Source organism: Oncorhynchus masou, chromosome 12, assembly GCF_036934945.1.
Source record: "Oncorhynchus masou masou isolate Uvic2021 chromosome 12, UVic_Omas_1.1, whole genome shotgun sequence".
NCBI lineage: Eukaryota > Metazoa > Chordata > Actinopteri > Salmoniformes > Salmonidae > Oncorhynchus > Oncorhynchus masou.
Window position 1 is genome coordinate 70,737,228 of NC_088223.1, and position 17,359 is coordinate 70,754,586.

Below are 17,359 nucleotides of genomic sequence, written 5' to 3' on the forward strand. Positions count from 1 at the left end.
ACCTTGCACTGGATCAATGTATGTTTGAGAGATTTCTCAAACTTGTAGCTCTTACATAGATGTTCAAATGACTCCTGTTTGCAATCTAGATTGTCAAAGTATGCTCCATGTAACTATGCATGGAATTATTTGTAAAGTAGTATTTTGTCTTTACCCATCAACCCAGAACTATTCTTGTCTTTATACCTTTGAAAAAAGCCACATCTCTACACCATTTACATTTTTTGTTTGAATAGTGAAGGGGTGGGGGAGGGTGGAAATGTACACTAAGAATTCCAATGTGCAAGCATATCACCTTGAGTGTCTGACGATGTAATTCAGTTACTACTACACAATATTTAAATTAAAATGTTTGTTTAACTTTAATTCTGGGTTAACGAGATTATATAATAGGTGTAACAAGTGGCGTCCAGCTACAAAATAATTAAGAACATTAAACAAGTTTTGAAAGGAATTTTGAACTTGTTGGGAGGGGGGGACTGGTCGTGAAATGGTTAATGGGAATGTTTGGAATGAGCTCGTTACCTTGTAACCAAGGAGAGTACCACAGAAGCAACTACAAAACAAACTGGCAGCTTGGGTAGCTCGAGAAACTTAAATAAGTGTAGACAGATTTCAGGTTGATCTTGACTATTTCGAACATTTAATTAATGACCATATTTTGAAATAAATGACTTTAGAGTCGAGCGTTTTACACTGTAAATCACAAACGTTAGCTGAACTAGCTAGCTACGCGTTCAAACCGCATGAAATAAGTGGAACCAGGTGAAGGTTGAGGCAGTAATATATTTGCGATACTACTTTCACGATAGTTTTGCCTCATGTCGTGACTTCTCTGCTTGAAGTGTATATTTCATATTGCTCACAATGTCCACTGGGATTCATCATGCCACAAATCAAAGCATCAAGCCCTTCAAGTCTAGCGAAGAGTACCTGTATGCTATGAAGGAGGATTTGGCAGAATGGTTGAGAGATTTGTACGAGATCGATATTGACGTGAACAACATACTGGAGGCGCTCGAGACGGGCTCGGTCCTCTGTTCCCACGCCAATAATGTCACACGAGTGGCGGGAGAGTTCATTCAAAAGTACGGGATGGTGCGACAGGTCCAGCTGCCAACGAACGGTGTCACGTTTGTAAATTCGGCCCAACCTGCAACATTCCTGGCCCGGGACAACATCTCAAATTTCATCAGTTGGTGTCGAAAGCATATGGATATTAAAGGTATGACAATATTACTGCATAATTGCAATTTATGTTTTGACTGACAACTACTTTTGCTGGCCACAATTTTTCAATTGTATATATCCTACAGAAGGCTTGAACGTAATTATAGTTTAACTGGGTGAAGCCATTGTGAATGTAATAATGTTTATATGCCGTAAATCCACACCCACTTGCCCCACAGGTCAAGTGGCAAACAGGTGTGACAAACTGACATGAAGGGAGTCTCTTGAATTAATGGCTTATTGACCAGCATCCCAATATTATTTATGCCTCTTTTATTCAAAATATTGGACAAAAAAAATATTTCTGAACGCATGCACACATTCAGTAGCCTACAACGGACAGTGTGTGCTCGACAAGTGCTCAACAGTGTTTGATGGAATGCATGCAATATGGAAATGCACCACTAGGTGATGCTCTAAATCCATACTTCATAGGAACATGGCCTCGTGAACCTTTCCCTCAATTTTTAAATCTGTACTTTTCTAATGATCACATCCCTGGATAGAACATTCATCTGGAAACACAACTCAGCGCCCAGGGTTTTCCTGGTCATGTTGGTCACATGAGGCTGCTCCTTCGTATTGCTTTAACATCTCGATCCTCAGACGTCTCACTCAATCCTTCTCCCCACTCCTCCAGATGTGCTCATGTTTGAGACAGACGACCTAGTGCTGCGGAAGAATGAGAAGAACTTTGTGCTGTGTCTGCTGGAAGTAGCCCGGCGGGCCTCTCGTTTCGGCATGGCCGCCCCCGTGTTGATCCAGTTGGAGCAAGAGATCGAGGAGGAGATTAGAGAGGAGCTGGAGTTGCCCCTGGAAGAGACCCCGCCACTAGCCAAACCCCAGCGGCGCACCTCCAACACTCAAAACCTGGATGAGATGGTGAGACCGCACCGCTGGAACCAGTTCACAAATTGGAACCAATTAACAAATCTTCCACTATAATCAGTGATCAAATCCACTATTCCAACTAGTTCACATATCCCCCACAGTCACTAATATTATCTGTAATTGTAATCAACGATCAAATCTATTTTAAGGGACCAGTTATTACAAATCTACCACTGTTACAAGTGAACTCTACAATGATGAAGTCTACTGTAACTAATGCTCAAATCATCCAAAGTAACCAGTGATCAGATCTCCTGCCCGCAATGTGGCCAGTCTGGTGTAACTACTGATCTGGGTCCCTCTATGGGGAAAGGACTAGTACTCGGTTTTATACACTGTATTATATTAGACTTGTTGGATAAACCTAATGATGGTAGTTTGGGCTATAAGGGTTATTTCCATTTTAATGAAGTTATCTGAGGGAATTAATTAGACCATATCATTTTTGTGGAAAAGATTAACAGACCATGGAAATTGCTGTACATGTCAAAATAGGCTACAAGATTGACTTGAATCTTCTCTTTTCAATTTGACCTTAACTAAGCCAAAGGCAAAACTCTATTGGCAATGGATGGACCACCACCTTTTGCTGTCGTAACTCACTTATAAAACCCTGTGTCAAGAGAGATGAAGGCTTGTTTTTGTTGTTACAGAGATGTGAGTTGTCGGACAAGCAGGGGAAATGTCTTAGCGGGTGCCTTGGCTGCCGGGATATGTCTGATTTGTATAAGTCTGGGGTTCAATACAGTCACTAACTGATATATTGCATATTTAATAAATAACCGGATAGTGTAAGGAGACACAGTATTGCTGCCTTTGTCTAACACAGTGTGTCTGTGTGAGACTGAATTGTACTTGATTTTAACTATTAGTCACCCTGGCTATAGAATAAAGACAACATATAAAAACATACAGTGCATCATGTGCAGTACTTTTGATTACGTACAGTTGAAGTCGGAGGTTTACATACAATTTACCCAAATACATTTAAACTTGAATGTTTCACAATTCCTGACATTTTAATCCTAGTAAAAATTCCCTGTCTTAGGTCAGTGAGGATCACCACTTCATTTTAAGAATGTGAAATGTCAGAATAATAGAGCAAATTATTTATTTAAGCTTTTATTTATTTCATCACATTCCCAGTGGATCAGAAGTTTACATACACTCAATTAGTATTTGGTAGCATAGCCTTTAAATTGTTTAACTTGGGTCAAACGTTTCGCGTAGCCTTCCACAAGCTTCCCACAATAGGTTGGGTGAATTTTGACCCATTACAGAGCTGGTGTAACTGAGTCAGGTTTGCAGCCTCCTTGCTTGCACACGCTTTTTCAGGTCTACCCACAAATTTTCTATAGGATTGAGGTCAGGGCTTTGTGATGGCCAGTCCAATACCTTGACTTTGTTGCACTTAAACCATTTTGCCACAACTTTGGAAGTATTCTTGGGGTCATTGTCCATTTGGATGACCCATTTGCAACCAAGCTTTAACTTCCCCATTTGCAACCAAGCTTTAACTTCCTGACTGATGTCTTGAGATGTTGCTTCAATATATACACATCATTTTCCTGCCTCATGATGCCATCTATTTTGTGAAGTGCACCAGTCCCTCTTGCAGCAAAGCACCCCAACAACATGATGCTGTCACCCCAGTGTTTCATGATTGGGATGGTGTTCTTTGGCTTGCAAGCATCCCCCTTTCTCCAAACATAACGATGGCCGTTAAGGCCAAACAGTTCTATTTTTGTTTCATCAGACCAGAGGACATTTCTCCAAAAAGTACCATCTTTGTCCTGATGTGCAGTTGCAAACCGTAGTCTGGCTTTGTTATGGAGGTTTTGGAGCAGTGGCATCTTCCTTGCTGAACGGCCTTTCAGATTGTGTCGATATAGGACTTGTTTTACTGTGGATATTGATACTTTTGTACCTGTTTCCTCCAGCATCCTCAAGGTCCTTTGCTGCTGTTTTGGGATTGATTTGCACTTTTCGCACCAAAGTACGTTCATCTCGAGGAGACAGAACGCGTCTCCTTCCTGAGCTGTATGACGGCTGCGTGGTCCCATGGTGTTTATACTTGCATACTATTGTTTGTACAGATGAACGTGGTACCTTCAGGTGTTTGGAAATTGCTCCCAAGGATGAACCAGCCGTGTGGAGGACTCTACAAATTTTTGGGTGGGTCTTGGCTGATTTCTTTTGATTTTCCCATGATGTCAAGCAGAGGCACTGAGGATGACGGTAGGCCTTGAAATACATCCACAGGTACACCTCCTATTGACTCAAATGATGTCAATTAGCCTATCAGAGGCTTCTAAAGCCATGACATCATTTTCTGGAATTTTCCAAGCTGTTTAACCTCTCTGGGATTATGTTGCCCACCTGGCCAAAAGCCAGTGAAAATGCAGAGCGCCAAATTCAAATAAATTACTATAAAAAAATGAAACTTTCATGAAATCACACATGTAAGATACCAAATTAAAGCTACACTTGTGAATCCAGCCAACATGTCAGATTTCCAAAAGGCTTTTCGGCGAAAGCAAACAATGCCATTATCTGAGGATAGCACCGCCGTAAACAAAGAGAAAAGCATATTTCAACCCTGCAGGCGCGACACAAAACGCAGAAATAAAAATATAATTCATGCCTTTGACGAGCTTCTTTTGTTGGCACTCCAGTATGTCCCATAAACATCACAAATGGTCCTTTTGTTCGATTAATTCTGTTGATATATATCCATTTATTTGGCGCGTTTGAGCCAGAAAAACACCGGTTCCAACTTGTGCAGCGTGACAACTTTTGAGAGATTTTATAAACTGTAAACGTTGCCAAAACATTTCAAACTACTTTTGTAATACAACTTTTGGTATTTTTTAATGTAAATAATCAATAAAATTGAAGACTGGATAATCTGTGTTCAATATAGGAGGAAAACAAAACTGTAGCATGCTTTCTGGTCACGCGCCTCTAACAGTACACTTCAAGTGACCCTCGTTCAAGATGGCCATACTTTTTCATTACACAAAGGAAAAACCTCAACCAATTTCTAAAGACTGGTGACATCCAGTTGAAGCGATAGGAACTGCAAGAAGGTCCCTTTAGATATCTGGATTCCCAATGAAAGCCCGTTGAAAAGAGTGACCCCAAAAAAACAAAAAACATCTGAATTGTTTATCCTCGGGGTTTGGCCAGCTAAATAAGTTCTGTTATACTCAGACATGATTCAAACCGTTTTAGAAACATCAGTGTTTTCTATCCACATCTACTAATAATATGCATATCTTATCTTCTGGGGATGAGTAGCAGGCAGTTGAATTTGGGCATGCATTTCATCCGAATGTGAAAATACTGCCCCCTGTCACCAAGAAGTTAAAGGCACCAGTCCACTTTGTATGTAAACTTCTGACCCACTGGAATTGTGATACAGTGAAATAATCTGTCTGTAAACAATTGTTGGAAAAATTACCTGTCATGCACAAAGTAGATGTCCTAACCAACTTGCCAGATCTATAGTTTGTTAACAAGAAATGTGTGGAGTGGTTGAAAAATGAGTTTTAATGACTCCAACCTAAGTGTATGTAAACTTCCGACTTCAACTGTACATGTTCAAGTGTTGGCTCTTGGATTTCACCTGTGTTTTTGTTTCTCAGGTCCAGTGCCTCATTAGCCGCTGCACCTGCCCCACACAGTTTCCCATGTTCAAAGTGTCTGAGGGCAAATACAGGGTGGGGGACTCCAGCACACTCATATTTGTTCGGGTATGCCTCCCTCTGCCACCTGTTCTACTCTCTTCCCTCTCTCATCCTCATCAATTGCTCACTCTTTACAGCTGAGCTCATTCTGTGCCTGTCACTTCTCATCTCTGACAATCTATCACCGATATACCCATATACTGCAGCACTCTATGGAGATTATTTTTTTTTTTAACTTTCAGTGGAAAAATTGAATGATCTGTTTTGTGATTTTTTTTTTACTGTGGCAGAAAGTGGGGTGCGGTATCTGTGGGGTGTGACATATGTAACCTTGAATGTCTCTTTGAAATGCTTAATGCTATGTAGTCATTATTGTGAGTGAATCATTTGTCTTTTACTATCTTAACCCACCAATTATACAATGTTGCAGTTGTGCTCTTTTTCATAGGTATGGTTTGTGTGTGTGCGCCCGTATGCGTGTCCATGTTTTATCAGATACTGCGTAATCATGTGATGGTGCGAGTGGGTGGAGGTTGGGACACCCTGGAGCACTATCTGGACAAGCATGACCCCTGTCGATGCACCTCTATCAGTGAGTTCTCTCAGACCCCCCCACATACACACACACACTAGCCCCCCTTCCAACTGAGCCTGCTTGAATCACCATCACTTACATAATGCAGGAGCATCCACCAGGCAAATTGACTGTCAATATTCATCACGACACACAGGGTGCCTGTGAGCTCCTGAGAACTCTAACCACAATACTATACAACAATGCATCTCAACTTTATTAATCCCCACAGGGAGCAATTTAGTTTAGAAGGTATCAGAGTACATGGATGTGTTATATAATTACAGTAGGATGGAGAAGTAGAATACCTGGAATATTACTCAAAGCGATTCTCAATATTGCAATAGTGTAGGACATGCTGCACACTAGGTGGCAGTCCACACCTTAACCATTGCGCTTGTCATGATTGGACAATTGAGCTGCTCGTTGTGTATTATTGTGCATCGACAAGCACATGCATTAAAGGGGACAATGAAAGGAAGCATAGATGGATGACTGTGTACCCCGCTGAGCTTCTGTCAATTATATTACCGCTCCACACTAGATGCTGGTGTAATAAAAGACTTGCACTATATATACAAAACTATGAGGACACCCCTTCAAATTAGTGGATCTGGCTATTTCAGCCACGCCGTTGCTGACAGGTGTATAAAATTGAGCACACAGCCATGCAATCTCCATAGACGAGCATTGGCAGGAGAATGGCCTTACCGAAGAGCTCAGTTACTTTCAACGTGGCACCGTCATAGGATGCAACCTTTCCAACAAGTCAGTTGCTAGAGCTGCCCCGGTCAACTGTAAGTGCTGTTTTCGTGAAGTGGAAACATCTAGGTGCAACAACGACTCAGCCGCAGAGTGATTGATCACAAGCTCACAGAACGGGACCGCCGAGTGCTGAAGTATGTAGTGTGTAACAATCGTCTGTCCTCGGTTGCAACACGCTCTACCGAGTTCCAAACTGCCTTTGGTAGCCACGTCAGCACAAGAACTGTTCAGCAGGAGCTTAATGAAATGGGTTTCCATGGCTGAGCAGCCGCACGCACCCAAGACTAAGATCAACATGCGCAATGCCAAGCGTCGGCTGGAGTGGTGTAAAGCTCACCGCCATTGGACTCTGGCGCAGTGGAAACACGTTCTCTGGAGTGATGACTCCCGCTTCACCATCTGGCAGTCCGACAGGTTAATCTGGGTTTGGCGGAAGCCAGGAGAACGCTACCTGCCCAAATGCATAATGTCAACTGTAAAGTTTGGTGGACGAGGAATAATGGTCTAGGGCTGGTTTTAATGCTTTGGGCTAGGACCCTTAGTTCCTGTCAAGGGTAATCTTAATGCTACATCATGCAATGACATTCTAGACAATTCTGTGCTTCTAATTTTGTGGAAACAGTTTGGGGAAGGCCTTTAACTGTTTCAGCATGACAATGCCCCCATACACAAATCAAGGTCCATACAGAAATGGTTTGTCGAGATCGGTGTGGAAGAACTTGACTGGCCTGCACAGAGACCTGACCTCAACTCAATCGAAGACCTTTGTGATGAATTGTATTGCCGACTGCGATCCAGGCCTAATCGCCCAACATCCATGCCAAACCTCACTAATGCTCTTGTGGCTGAATGGAAACAAGTCCCCATAGCAATGGTCCAACATCTAGTGGAAAACCTTCCCAGAAGAGTGGAGGCTGTTATAGCAGCGAAGGGAGGACCAACGTTTATGCCCATGATTTTGGAATGAGTTGGTCATGTAGCGAATGTAACTGAAGCATTGCTGGCCTCCTCTCCAAGGTCTGCTTTTAACCAAAGGCATGTAACATCATAGCCGCAGGAAATAGGGGTGCTGAGGGTGCTGAACTTTTTTTCTTTCTCTCACACAAAAAGTAGTTCACTGGGCGGTAACATAATATTATTGACAGAAGCTCAGCGGGGTACGCAGTCATCCATATATGCTTCCTTTCATTTTCCCCTTTAATGCATGTGCTTGTCAATGCACCATAATACACAATGAGCAGCTCAATTGTCCAATCATGACAAGTGCAATGGTTAAGGTGTTACTAGTCCTGTATTAGCGAACGAATATACCCCCAATCCCTAACATCTTCCCGGGGCTGTGTAAAATCTCACTCTCCTGCCTCACCAGGCTTGTAAAATAAAGCCCTAGAGGTCCAGAGTGGAAGGACGGTGGACTGTGATTGTCATTTTGTCATATAAATAGACACATTTCTATTAGGAGCAGCCATTAGCCTAACCTCTACTTTCAGCTGATGAGCGCTGGTCTTTTATTACCCGAATTTAGAGATTGGAAAGAGTTGACGCCAATGCAGAAATATGAATTGTGACAGGCACTGACATTCCAACCATAAACCTAATTGGTATTCATAAGATCTATCGGAGGTTAAATACTTCAGCTAAAAATACAGTGAGGAAAAAAAACAAAAGTTATATAAATTGTGCTTCATTCCTAACAAGATCACCATGCCGCAAATAAGTGCTTTAAATAACGATTACCATTCAAATTATGTGCTGCTGAATCCTGTATCTTACATTTTATTTTCACCTTGATGATTTACTGGGATATTAACAGCTTCCCTGTAACACTGGTGACAGATGAAGACTTTGTTTTCTTCTCTTGATTTCCATCCCTCTCTCATCTCTCTTCAGCCCATAAGCTGGCTCAGCGCCCGGGCACGCCGGTCCACGAGATCAAAGGCAGGTTGCCGGGGCGCCCAGACGGCCAGGGTCCAACCATGCCTACCATGCTGATCATGAGTCGCCACGCCCAGACCCCCTTCCAGCCCGTCCTCTGGACCCCCTCCGAAACCCCCTCCACCTACTCCCCCAGGGGCCTGAGGCCAGCCAGGACAAGGGGTTCCCTATCACCAGACACAGGGCTCAGAGCCTCTTGCTCCCCTAACAGATCGTCCCTCTCTCCTGACCCAGGCCCCCGGTTCTCCAGGGAGATGAAAACTACCTTTTCCAACAGGTAAGAGAATAATGGTGATGGTATTGATGAAAATATTAGTAATATTGATGATAATGCTATTAAAGACAATGATGGACATTGAGGGTGTTGAAATTGATTGTAAGATCATGTTCATGGGAGGTTTTCAGTACCAGGGTACATAATATATCAGTGAATGCCACACTGACCTTAAACACAGTTTGAACCTAACAGGATCATTAATAACACAGCTTGGTTCCCCTGGACCTTGTTATTAGTGCTGATCACTGCCATTTAACTACATTATTAGATTACCTGTTCATTGATGGATGCAAAAAGAATACATCATATTTTGAAAAGCCCTCGCTTGCTGTCTGGCATCAGCAGCGATGTCTGGCATCTAAAGCATTCTACAGGGATGCTGGCCCATGCTGACCCCAAAGCTTCCCACAGTTGTCAAGTTGGCTGGATGTCCTTTGGGTGGTGGACTGTTCTTGATACACACAGGAACTGTTGAGAGTGAAAAATCAATCAGCTTTGCCGTTCTTGACACACTCAAACTTGTGCGCCTGGCACCTACTACCATACCCCGTTCAAAATCACTTACATCTTTTATCTTGCCCTTTCACCCTCTGAATGACACACATACATAATCAATGTCTCAATTGTCTCAAGGCTTAAATCCTTCTTGAACTTGTCTCCTCCCCATCATCTTCACTGATTTGAAGTGGATTTAAGAAGTGACATAGCTTTCACCTGTGTTCACCAGGTCAGTCGGTCAAGGAAAGAGCAGGTGTTCCTAATGTTTTTTTTATACTCCGTGTAGATGGGTCACCTTGCTCTGTCAGAGAGTTAGAATGGCACTTAACACCTATGTTAGAGGACTGAGTGCAGAACCCTCTTACCATTAGGACCTTATGGCCTTGTCTGAGAGCCCCATAAGTGTATAAGGCATTAACAAAGCAAACATTGCAGTACAGATCCAAGGGCTGCCCACATATACCTACTTTTGTTCAAGAAAAAGGATGTTGGCTTAAATTAATGTATTTTGTCAGTCTGTAAATTTTAGGTTTAATTTGTTGTGGTAGCATATTATGTTCATGAATAAATTGAATGGAGTCCATTTACACTTCACTGGTGTTGAACATAGTGCAGTACAGGCTGTATTTTTGAGCATCAAGCAAAATGTGTTTTGTAACCGATATTGAAATTACTCTTAGCTTTTTCCAAAGACTGAAATTACATAATCTGCAAAGAAATTGTCTAAAACGTGCGTACTCATGCATGACTGTTATATTGTGATATACCTCCATGCTGCACATAGTTTTACATTCCCATTTTATTGTGTTGGATCATTTCACTGTTAACGTCCCCCACTACATGTTAGATCGTTAAAAATAATCAACTTTGTCATGCCGCCACAATGTATTATTAACATTGTGCTGAAGTAGGCCAGCTACAAACAGTCACTGGAGTTATAATTATGTGGATAATGATTGTAGGGATGCATATGTTAGCCTACACTACACCAGGAGGTATCTGTGGGCAGCCTGCTTTTGGAAACGATGAGCAAATTAACCGATTTATTAGATTTGTTTTTTTTCTACAGTTTATATTATCGGTATGGTATACTCTAGATCATTTTCAGTAGTCTATTCAACATATTTCAGTCTCAGCATTATGCTGCAGAATTCACTGAGAATGTAAAATCACTGACAGATTTACAGACCTTCTATCCAGGTTAGTTTGAGGATATGAGGATGACCACATTGACTGTCCATGAAAAAGTCTTTGTGGTCATCTTTGTCTATCACTGGTTGAAACTATGTCCTGCAGCCTCCGTAGACTTGGATTTTGATGTAGCAGCTCTGCTTTGCTTTGATTTCTCAAATTCTGTAATGAGTTTCCAGGTACTTGAATGCCAGGCTAGGAAATATTCTAAAATGACATAACATTTTCTGTCCATTTAATTTATCTATTGCACAATAGCATGGCAAGCAAATAAACTCAGCAAAAAAATAAACATTCCTGTTTCAGGACCCTGTCTTCCAAAGATAATTCGTAAAAATCCAAATAACTTCACAGATCTTCATTGTAAAGGGTTTAAACACTGTTTCAATGAACAATAAACAATTAATGAATATGCAACTGTGGAATGGTCATTAAGACAAGAACAGCTTAGACGGTAGGCAATTAAGGTCACAGATATGAAAACTAAAGATGCCTTTCGACTGACTCTGAAAATCACCAAAAGAAAGATGCCCAGGGTCCCTGCTCATCTGCATGAATGTGCCTTAAGCATGCTGCAAGGAGGCATAAGGACTGCAGATGTGGCCAGGGCAATAAATTGAAATGTCCGTACTGTGAAATGCCTAAGACACTGCTACAGGGAGACAGGAGAGACAGCTGATCGTCCTCGCAGTGGCAGACCACATGTAACAACACCTGCACAGGATCGGTACATCCGAACAGCACACCTGCGGGACAGGTACAGGATGGCAACAACTGCCCAAGTTACACCAGGAACGCACAATCCCTCCATCAGTGCTCAGACTGTCTGTAATCGGCTGAGAGAGGCTGGACTGAGGGCTTGTAGGCCTGTTGTAAGGCAGGTCCTCACCAGACATCACCGGCAACAACGTCGCCTATGGGCACAAACCCACCGTCGCTGGACCAGACAGGACTGGCAAAAAGTGCTCTTCACTGACGAGCCACGGTTTTGTCTCACCAGGGGTGATGGTCGGATTCGCGTTTATCGTCGAAGGAATGACAGTTACACTGAGGCCTGTACTCCGGCGCAGGATCGATTTGGAGGTGGAGGGTCCGTCATGGTCTGGGGCGGTGTGTCACAGCATCATCGGACTGAGCTTGTTGTCATTGCAGGCAATCAACGCTATGCGTTACAGGGAAGACATCCTCCTCTCTCATGTGGTACCCTTCCTGCAGGCTCACCATGACAATGCCATTGCTCGTTCTGTGCGTGATTTCCTTCAAGACAGGAATGTCAGTGTTCTGCCATGGCCAACGAAGAGCCCGGATCTCAATCCCATTGAGCACGTCTGGGACCTGTTGGCTCGAAGGGTGAGGGCTAGGGCCATTTCCCCCCCGAAATGTCCGGGAACTTGCAGGTGCCTTGGTGGAAGAGTGGGGTAACGCCTCACGGCAAGAACTGGCAAATCTGGTGCAGTTCATGAGGAGGAGATGCACAGCAGTACTTAGTATCTGGTGTGGCCACCAGCTGCATTGAATGTTACTTTTGATTTTGACCCCCCACCCCCCCTTTGTTCAGGGACACATTACATTTCTGTTAGTCACATGTCTGTGGAACAGTTGTTGAATCTTATGTTCATACAAATATTTACACATGTTAAGTTTTCTGACAATTAACGCAGTTGACAGTGAGGACGTTTCTTTTTGCTGAGTTTAGGTGTATGCAATTTGGTCATAGCATAAAACTTGTCATTATCAAATAATTTCTGGGTAACAATTATGTACCTTACTGTAGTTTTAAATGAAAATGCATAGCACTTTTGGCCATAGCAAACATCCAGAGATTTTGTGCTGTTCATCAACTTCAAGCAAATCAAAGAAAATACAGCACAATAGCATTATATAGGCCCACTTATAGGTAGACTCAGCAAAATGACGTTGCCATGAACAGCAACGCAGATATTGAGATGAACGAGATGCAAGACTTCGCTGTCACACACAGTATCTGCACATGTGCACCTGTTCTCTTCAAGCTCTTACAGCTTGTGAGCCATGGGACCAAAACATCGGTGAAGTTGAGCCTCATGCTTCAACACTCTTTGTTGTGGAAATTGACCCTCTGTGCTGTTTACGTTCTGCATCTGTCATATCGCTGGGTCTACAACATGACAAAATAAAAATAATATTGGCTGTCTCGTTAAAAACCTAATCACATTTTCAGTGTTGCTGTCTACCAGGGAGTCACTATGAGTGCCTTATATGCAATGTAGTATAGTGCGTTCTGACAGCCTTTTACGTGACAGTTTTTGCATTTAACACTTATTATTATTACATATTACAATATTATTGCTAAACAATACAAGACCGAGACAGTTGGTGAAAGCAGAACTCTAGGCTAGATGTGTGCATCTTACTTCACACACAAACACATCCACTGTTTTGTTTGCTGTTCTAATTTGTGCTGTTGCCAGTGTCTTCTGTCTGTTGTTCGTTTTGTCTTACATTGTTTAATCTCCGTTGCCACAGGAGGCATTTTGCCTCTTGCCGTCATTGTAAATAAGAATTGGTTCTGAATTGACTTGCCTGGGTCAAAGGTAACTATTTTAAATAATAATTTTTAGTGTAAGCAGCTTTTTGTTTTTGCAGCCTTTGTTTTTAATTTGCAGAAGTGGATTTGGTAGGCTACATTGTAGAGAAGCCTGGAAACAACTTTTATTCTGTATACTTACTCATGTGCAAACTTGCATTAACAAATTAATAATGGTAGTTATTTAGGTCACCTTGGAGAGATCGGATACGCAGTGGCATATCAAAACTTGACAGTGTGATTTGGTTGTGCTATTTCAGACTGCGACAGAGTGCTTCCACGCCCACTCTCCAGCACCACCAGTCTGGGCGTAATGATGACTCGGCACTCAACTCTTCCATGAGGACAGGCAGAGAGGCCACACGCTCGTCCCATGCCCCCCGCTTCACCAGCAGCCTGCCTCGGTACATCCAACACTCCTCCACACCTCAGCCCAAGACTAAGCCCCAGGCTCAGAGGCCTAGAACCCCCCTGGTCTTCCACAGGTCCCCTGGGCAGCAATCCTCCCTGCCCCAGCCCAGCCCAGAAAACGGGCTTACTCAAACCTGGACTAAGTCTCAGTTTGCCTCTAAGCTCAGGCAGAGCTCCATGTTGGGTGGCAACAGCACAGAACACTCAACCAGTACTACCCCCCAGAGGAATGGAGGACCCAACGCGGTAAGAGCTGCTACACCTGCCAGATATACCCCTGTCTGCCCCAGACAACCCACCATCACTATCCAGCAACCTGAAAACATTGATACTCTTCAAAAGAGCCCCGATTTAATTTGCACCTTCTGTCCAGCCAAAACATTCTGGGAAGAATCATCTGGGGAATGCCAAGTCAGGCCCTTCACACCCATTGGAGGAAACCTGAGGGATCCAAATAAGATACCCACCCCTTATGACATCACAACCAACCCTTCACACAGCGATTCCAACCATGAGAGAATGCAGGGCCTGACAAGACAGACTGCATTTGGCTTTCCTGTCAATGACAAGGCTTCTCACAAAAGCACTGTGGTGAGCCTTGAAGAGCCTGAGCATCCAGAACTATGTGGCAAAGTCTTTGTGGCAGGAGACAGAGCGATAGACAATGCTTACCTGTTTACCCCGCCCCCCATCAGCCCAGCCCAGGAGGCCAGTCTGTACCAGAGTCTGGAGCACGAGATCCTGTCCAACCTCCAGCAGCTCAGCGTCGACTCAGATGACAGAAAACGCAAGCAAAACGGTCAATACCAACCATCTCAGAATATCGCTGTGAACGATTATGGTGGATTCAGTACAGTTCTAGCTGGGTTCAAACCATCTCCACATACCTCAGCCTCTTATGCCACACATCCAGTTGAGGCCAGCTTTGATGCAGTCATCACTGAGCTCTCCAAAGGGAATAGGCTGCTGGAAAAGGTGTGTGTGGAGAGCTGGGTGAAAACACTCTCTGGTAGCCCTAGAGCTAGGGAGACTTGCAGCAACACAGAGGTGGTGAACTCCAGCTTAAACCTCAAAGTGGCCAAAGCCTGTGTAACCAGCTCCTGGTCCTCTATGGGCTCCGGTGTCGAGTCCAAAGAGCTGCCTGCTGATTCTTCCTCACCAGATTCTGGGAATGGAGTAAGCATTAGCATAAGGTGCAGGGTGACAGACGCCAATTCACTTGTAGTGAACCCCAGAGCCACTACCATAACAGGTCCTGATAGCCTGTTGAAACCAAGGAATGGGTCTTTCAGGCAGAAGAGAACTTTGAAGAAACCAGAGAGTGTGCCCTCCATCTACAAGCTGAAGCTCCGGCCAAGGCACGACTACAGACCAGGCAAGAAGCCCTCGCGAATACCCACCCCAATCTCCTACAAAGTGGGTCAACCTGCGGGGGACCCTGGAGGGTCCAGAAGGGGGACACACACCTAGACGAGCATCACACACCTCCCCCAGGCAGGCAGACAGACAGGGTTCCACAGAAATGTATCAGAGCTACAGGCAGCATGGCTACAAAGCCACAGTGAGGCTAAGGCAGTGGCAAATGCTTCAATCGGTGACAGCAGAGGACCCAGAGCAAGAGTCCCGAGTCTAACCCCTTACATTTCTCTTCCATAGCAAATTGCAGTACTCAACGGAAAAATACTCTACCATCCAAATAATGTACAGGTACTGTACTACATTTATTTTTGGTTAAAGCTGAATTAATGCATCAGACCACACAAAGTAGTGGTGAAAGATTATCTGCATTCAGTGGAGCGTTCACCTCAACAAATAAAGGTTTAACTATAATGCTCAGTTTCGGTTCAATTTTACTTATTCTGTGTCCACTCCACTACACTACACTGTGACAATCATTTTAATGCAAAACTTTATTCAATGCTATGGTAATCATATGTCTTTATTCCAATAGAAAATATACATTCTCCATCGTAATTCTCCTCTATTCCCTCTCCGACAGTTGAATGTATTCAATTCACTGTGATTTTATTTGTAAGGGAAATCTATTTGGTGGGAGGTCAGATTTCCACTTCAATTTTGCTTCAGAGCAGCGCTCGGCTCCTTTCCAAATGCTCTTTTTAAATGGGGAACCAGGGAGCAACACACACACAGGCAGCGGGCAGCTGGAGAGCAATGAGAATAGAAGCATTCAGACCTTAATATCAGACACATCTGAGCGTCTCACAGCTGCTGCCTGTTACTCCAGGATCCGTTCTATCAGAGCACAAAAGATAAGCAGATAGCCTCACCCAGACCCCCACAGACTCAGTTATAGAGGCATGGCTGAAATTCAGAGCCATTGTATTTATATAAGGCTGCAAACACACATCCACAAACTGAAATAGACATTAACACACTCCCACACAGTCACACACAATGTGGTGGCTGAAGCCACAAACTCATTTGCTGATCGATAGTTGTTTTTGTTTTTTAAATAAAAGATTCCCTTTCATGATTGTGAGATGAATCACAGATTAACTTTGAATAGATGTATTTATTTTTGACAGCGCTTGTGTTTGATCAACATTCAAGGCATTATTTTCTTTATGAACTGCTTCTCAGGAGTCGCCCTCTCGTTCACAGTTCCGCGGGTTGCTACTTTAGCATCCTTTGATTGCTTTACTTCGCCTAAGATACTGTCTCAGTCACCTTGTGTGTTTTGAGTTTATGGCTGTAGCCTGCAGACTTCTCTATACCCCTCTAGCAAAATGCTGCTTGGAAGATCAAGTCTGGAGCTATTAATAGCCCTTGTCAGAGCTGCAGCCCGTCACACTACAGCAGCTGTGCTTGTTCCCTATCCGCTTGCACACACGTCACGCTCCTCGCCTCCTCAGTCTCTACTAGAAAGACTCCTTCAATTACCTCTACTGGCTGTGGGCCGGCCAGCGATACTGACACACTGGGATGAGCTGTACTAGGGACGAACAATACACACTGGGACATACCAGGGATCAGCATCCGGTAGCCTTGAACTCAAATTCTGTTTTTTCAGCAACTTAATTTCTCAAAACAAGTACCTATTAATTTTGTTGAACAATTTGATTATAGCATTAAAGTAATTCACCACTAGTGTGTATTTTCTTATTAGGCCCTCAGGTTCAAGATGGCCCTCTAGTAGATATCTTTGAATACAATACTGATATTAGACACCTCACAATGCCAGGTTAGTGGTTCTCATCAGAAAGGGCCTTTAGCGAGAGACCTCAGGAAATTAAACAGGAATCCTGAAAATAAAATGTTTTATTGGAATGTGTAAGGATCACAAGTCACGAAAGTAGTAAGATATTATGCAG

General features: G+C 43.4%; 1 protein-coding gene across 1 annotated transcript; it reads left to right on the forward strand.

Moving 5' to 3' along the window:
• The first annotated feature begins 503 nt into the window (after nucleotides 1-503).
• Nucleotides 504-15,918, forward strand: LOC135549393 (GAS2-like protein 2A). The gene is given in 8 exon segments (XM_064979374.1): nucleotides 504-580; nucleotides 846-1,225; nucleotides 1,871-2,112; nucleotides 5,769-5,876; nucleotides 6,306-6,402; nucleotides 9,040-9,361; nucleotides 13,877-15,502; nucleotides 15,504-15,918. Coding segments are annotated over 8 exon segments (3,009 nt in total). The 3' UTR covers nucleotides 15,661-15,918.
• The last annotated feature ends 1,441 nt before the right edge of the window (nucleotides 15,919-17,359 follow it).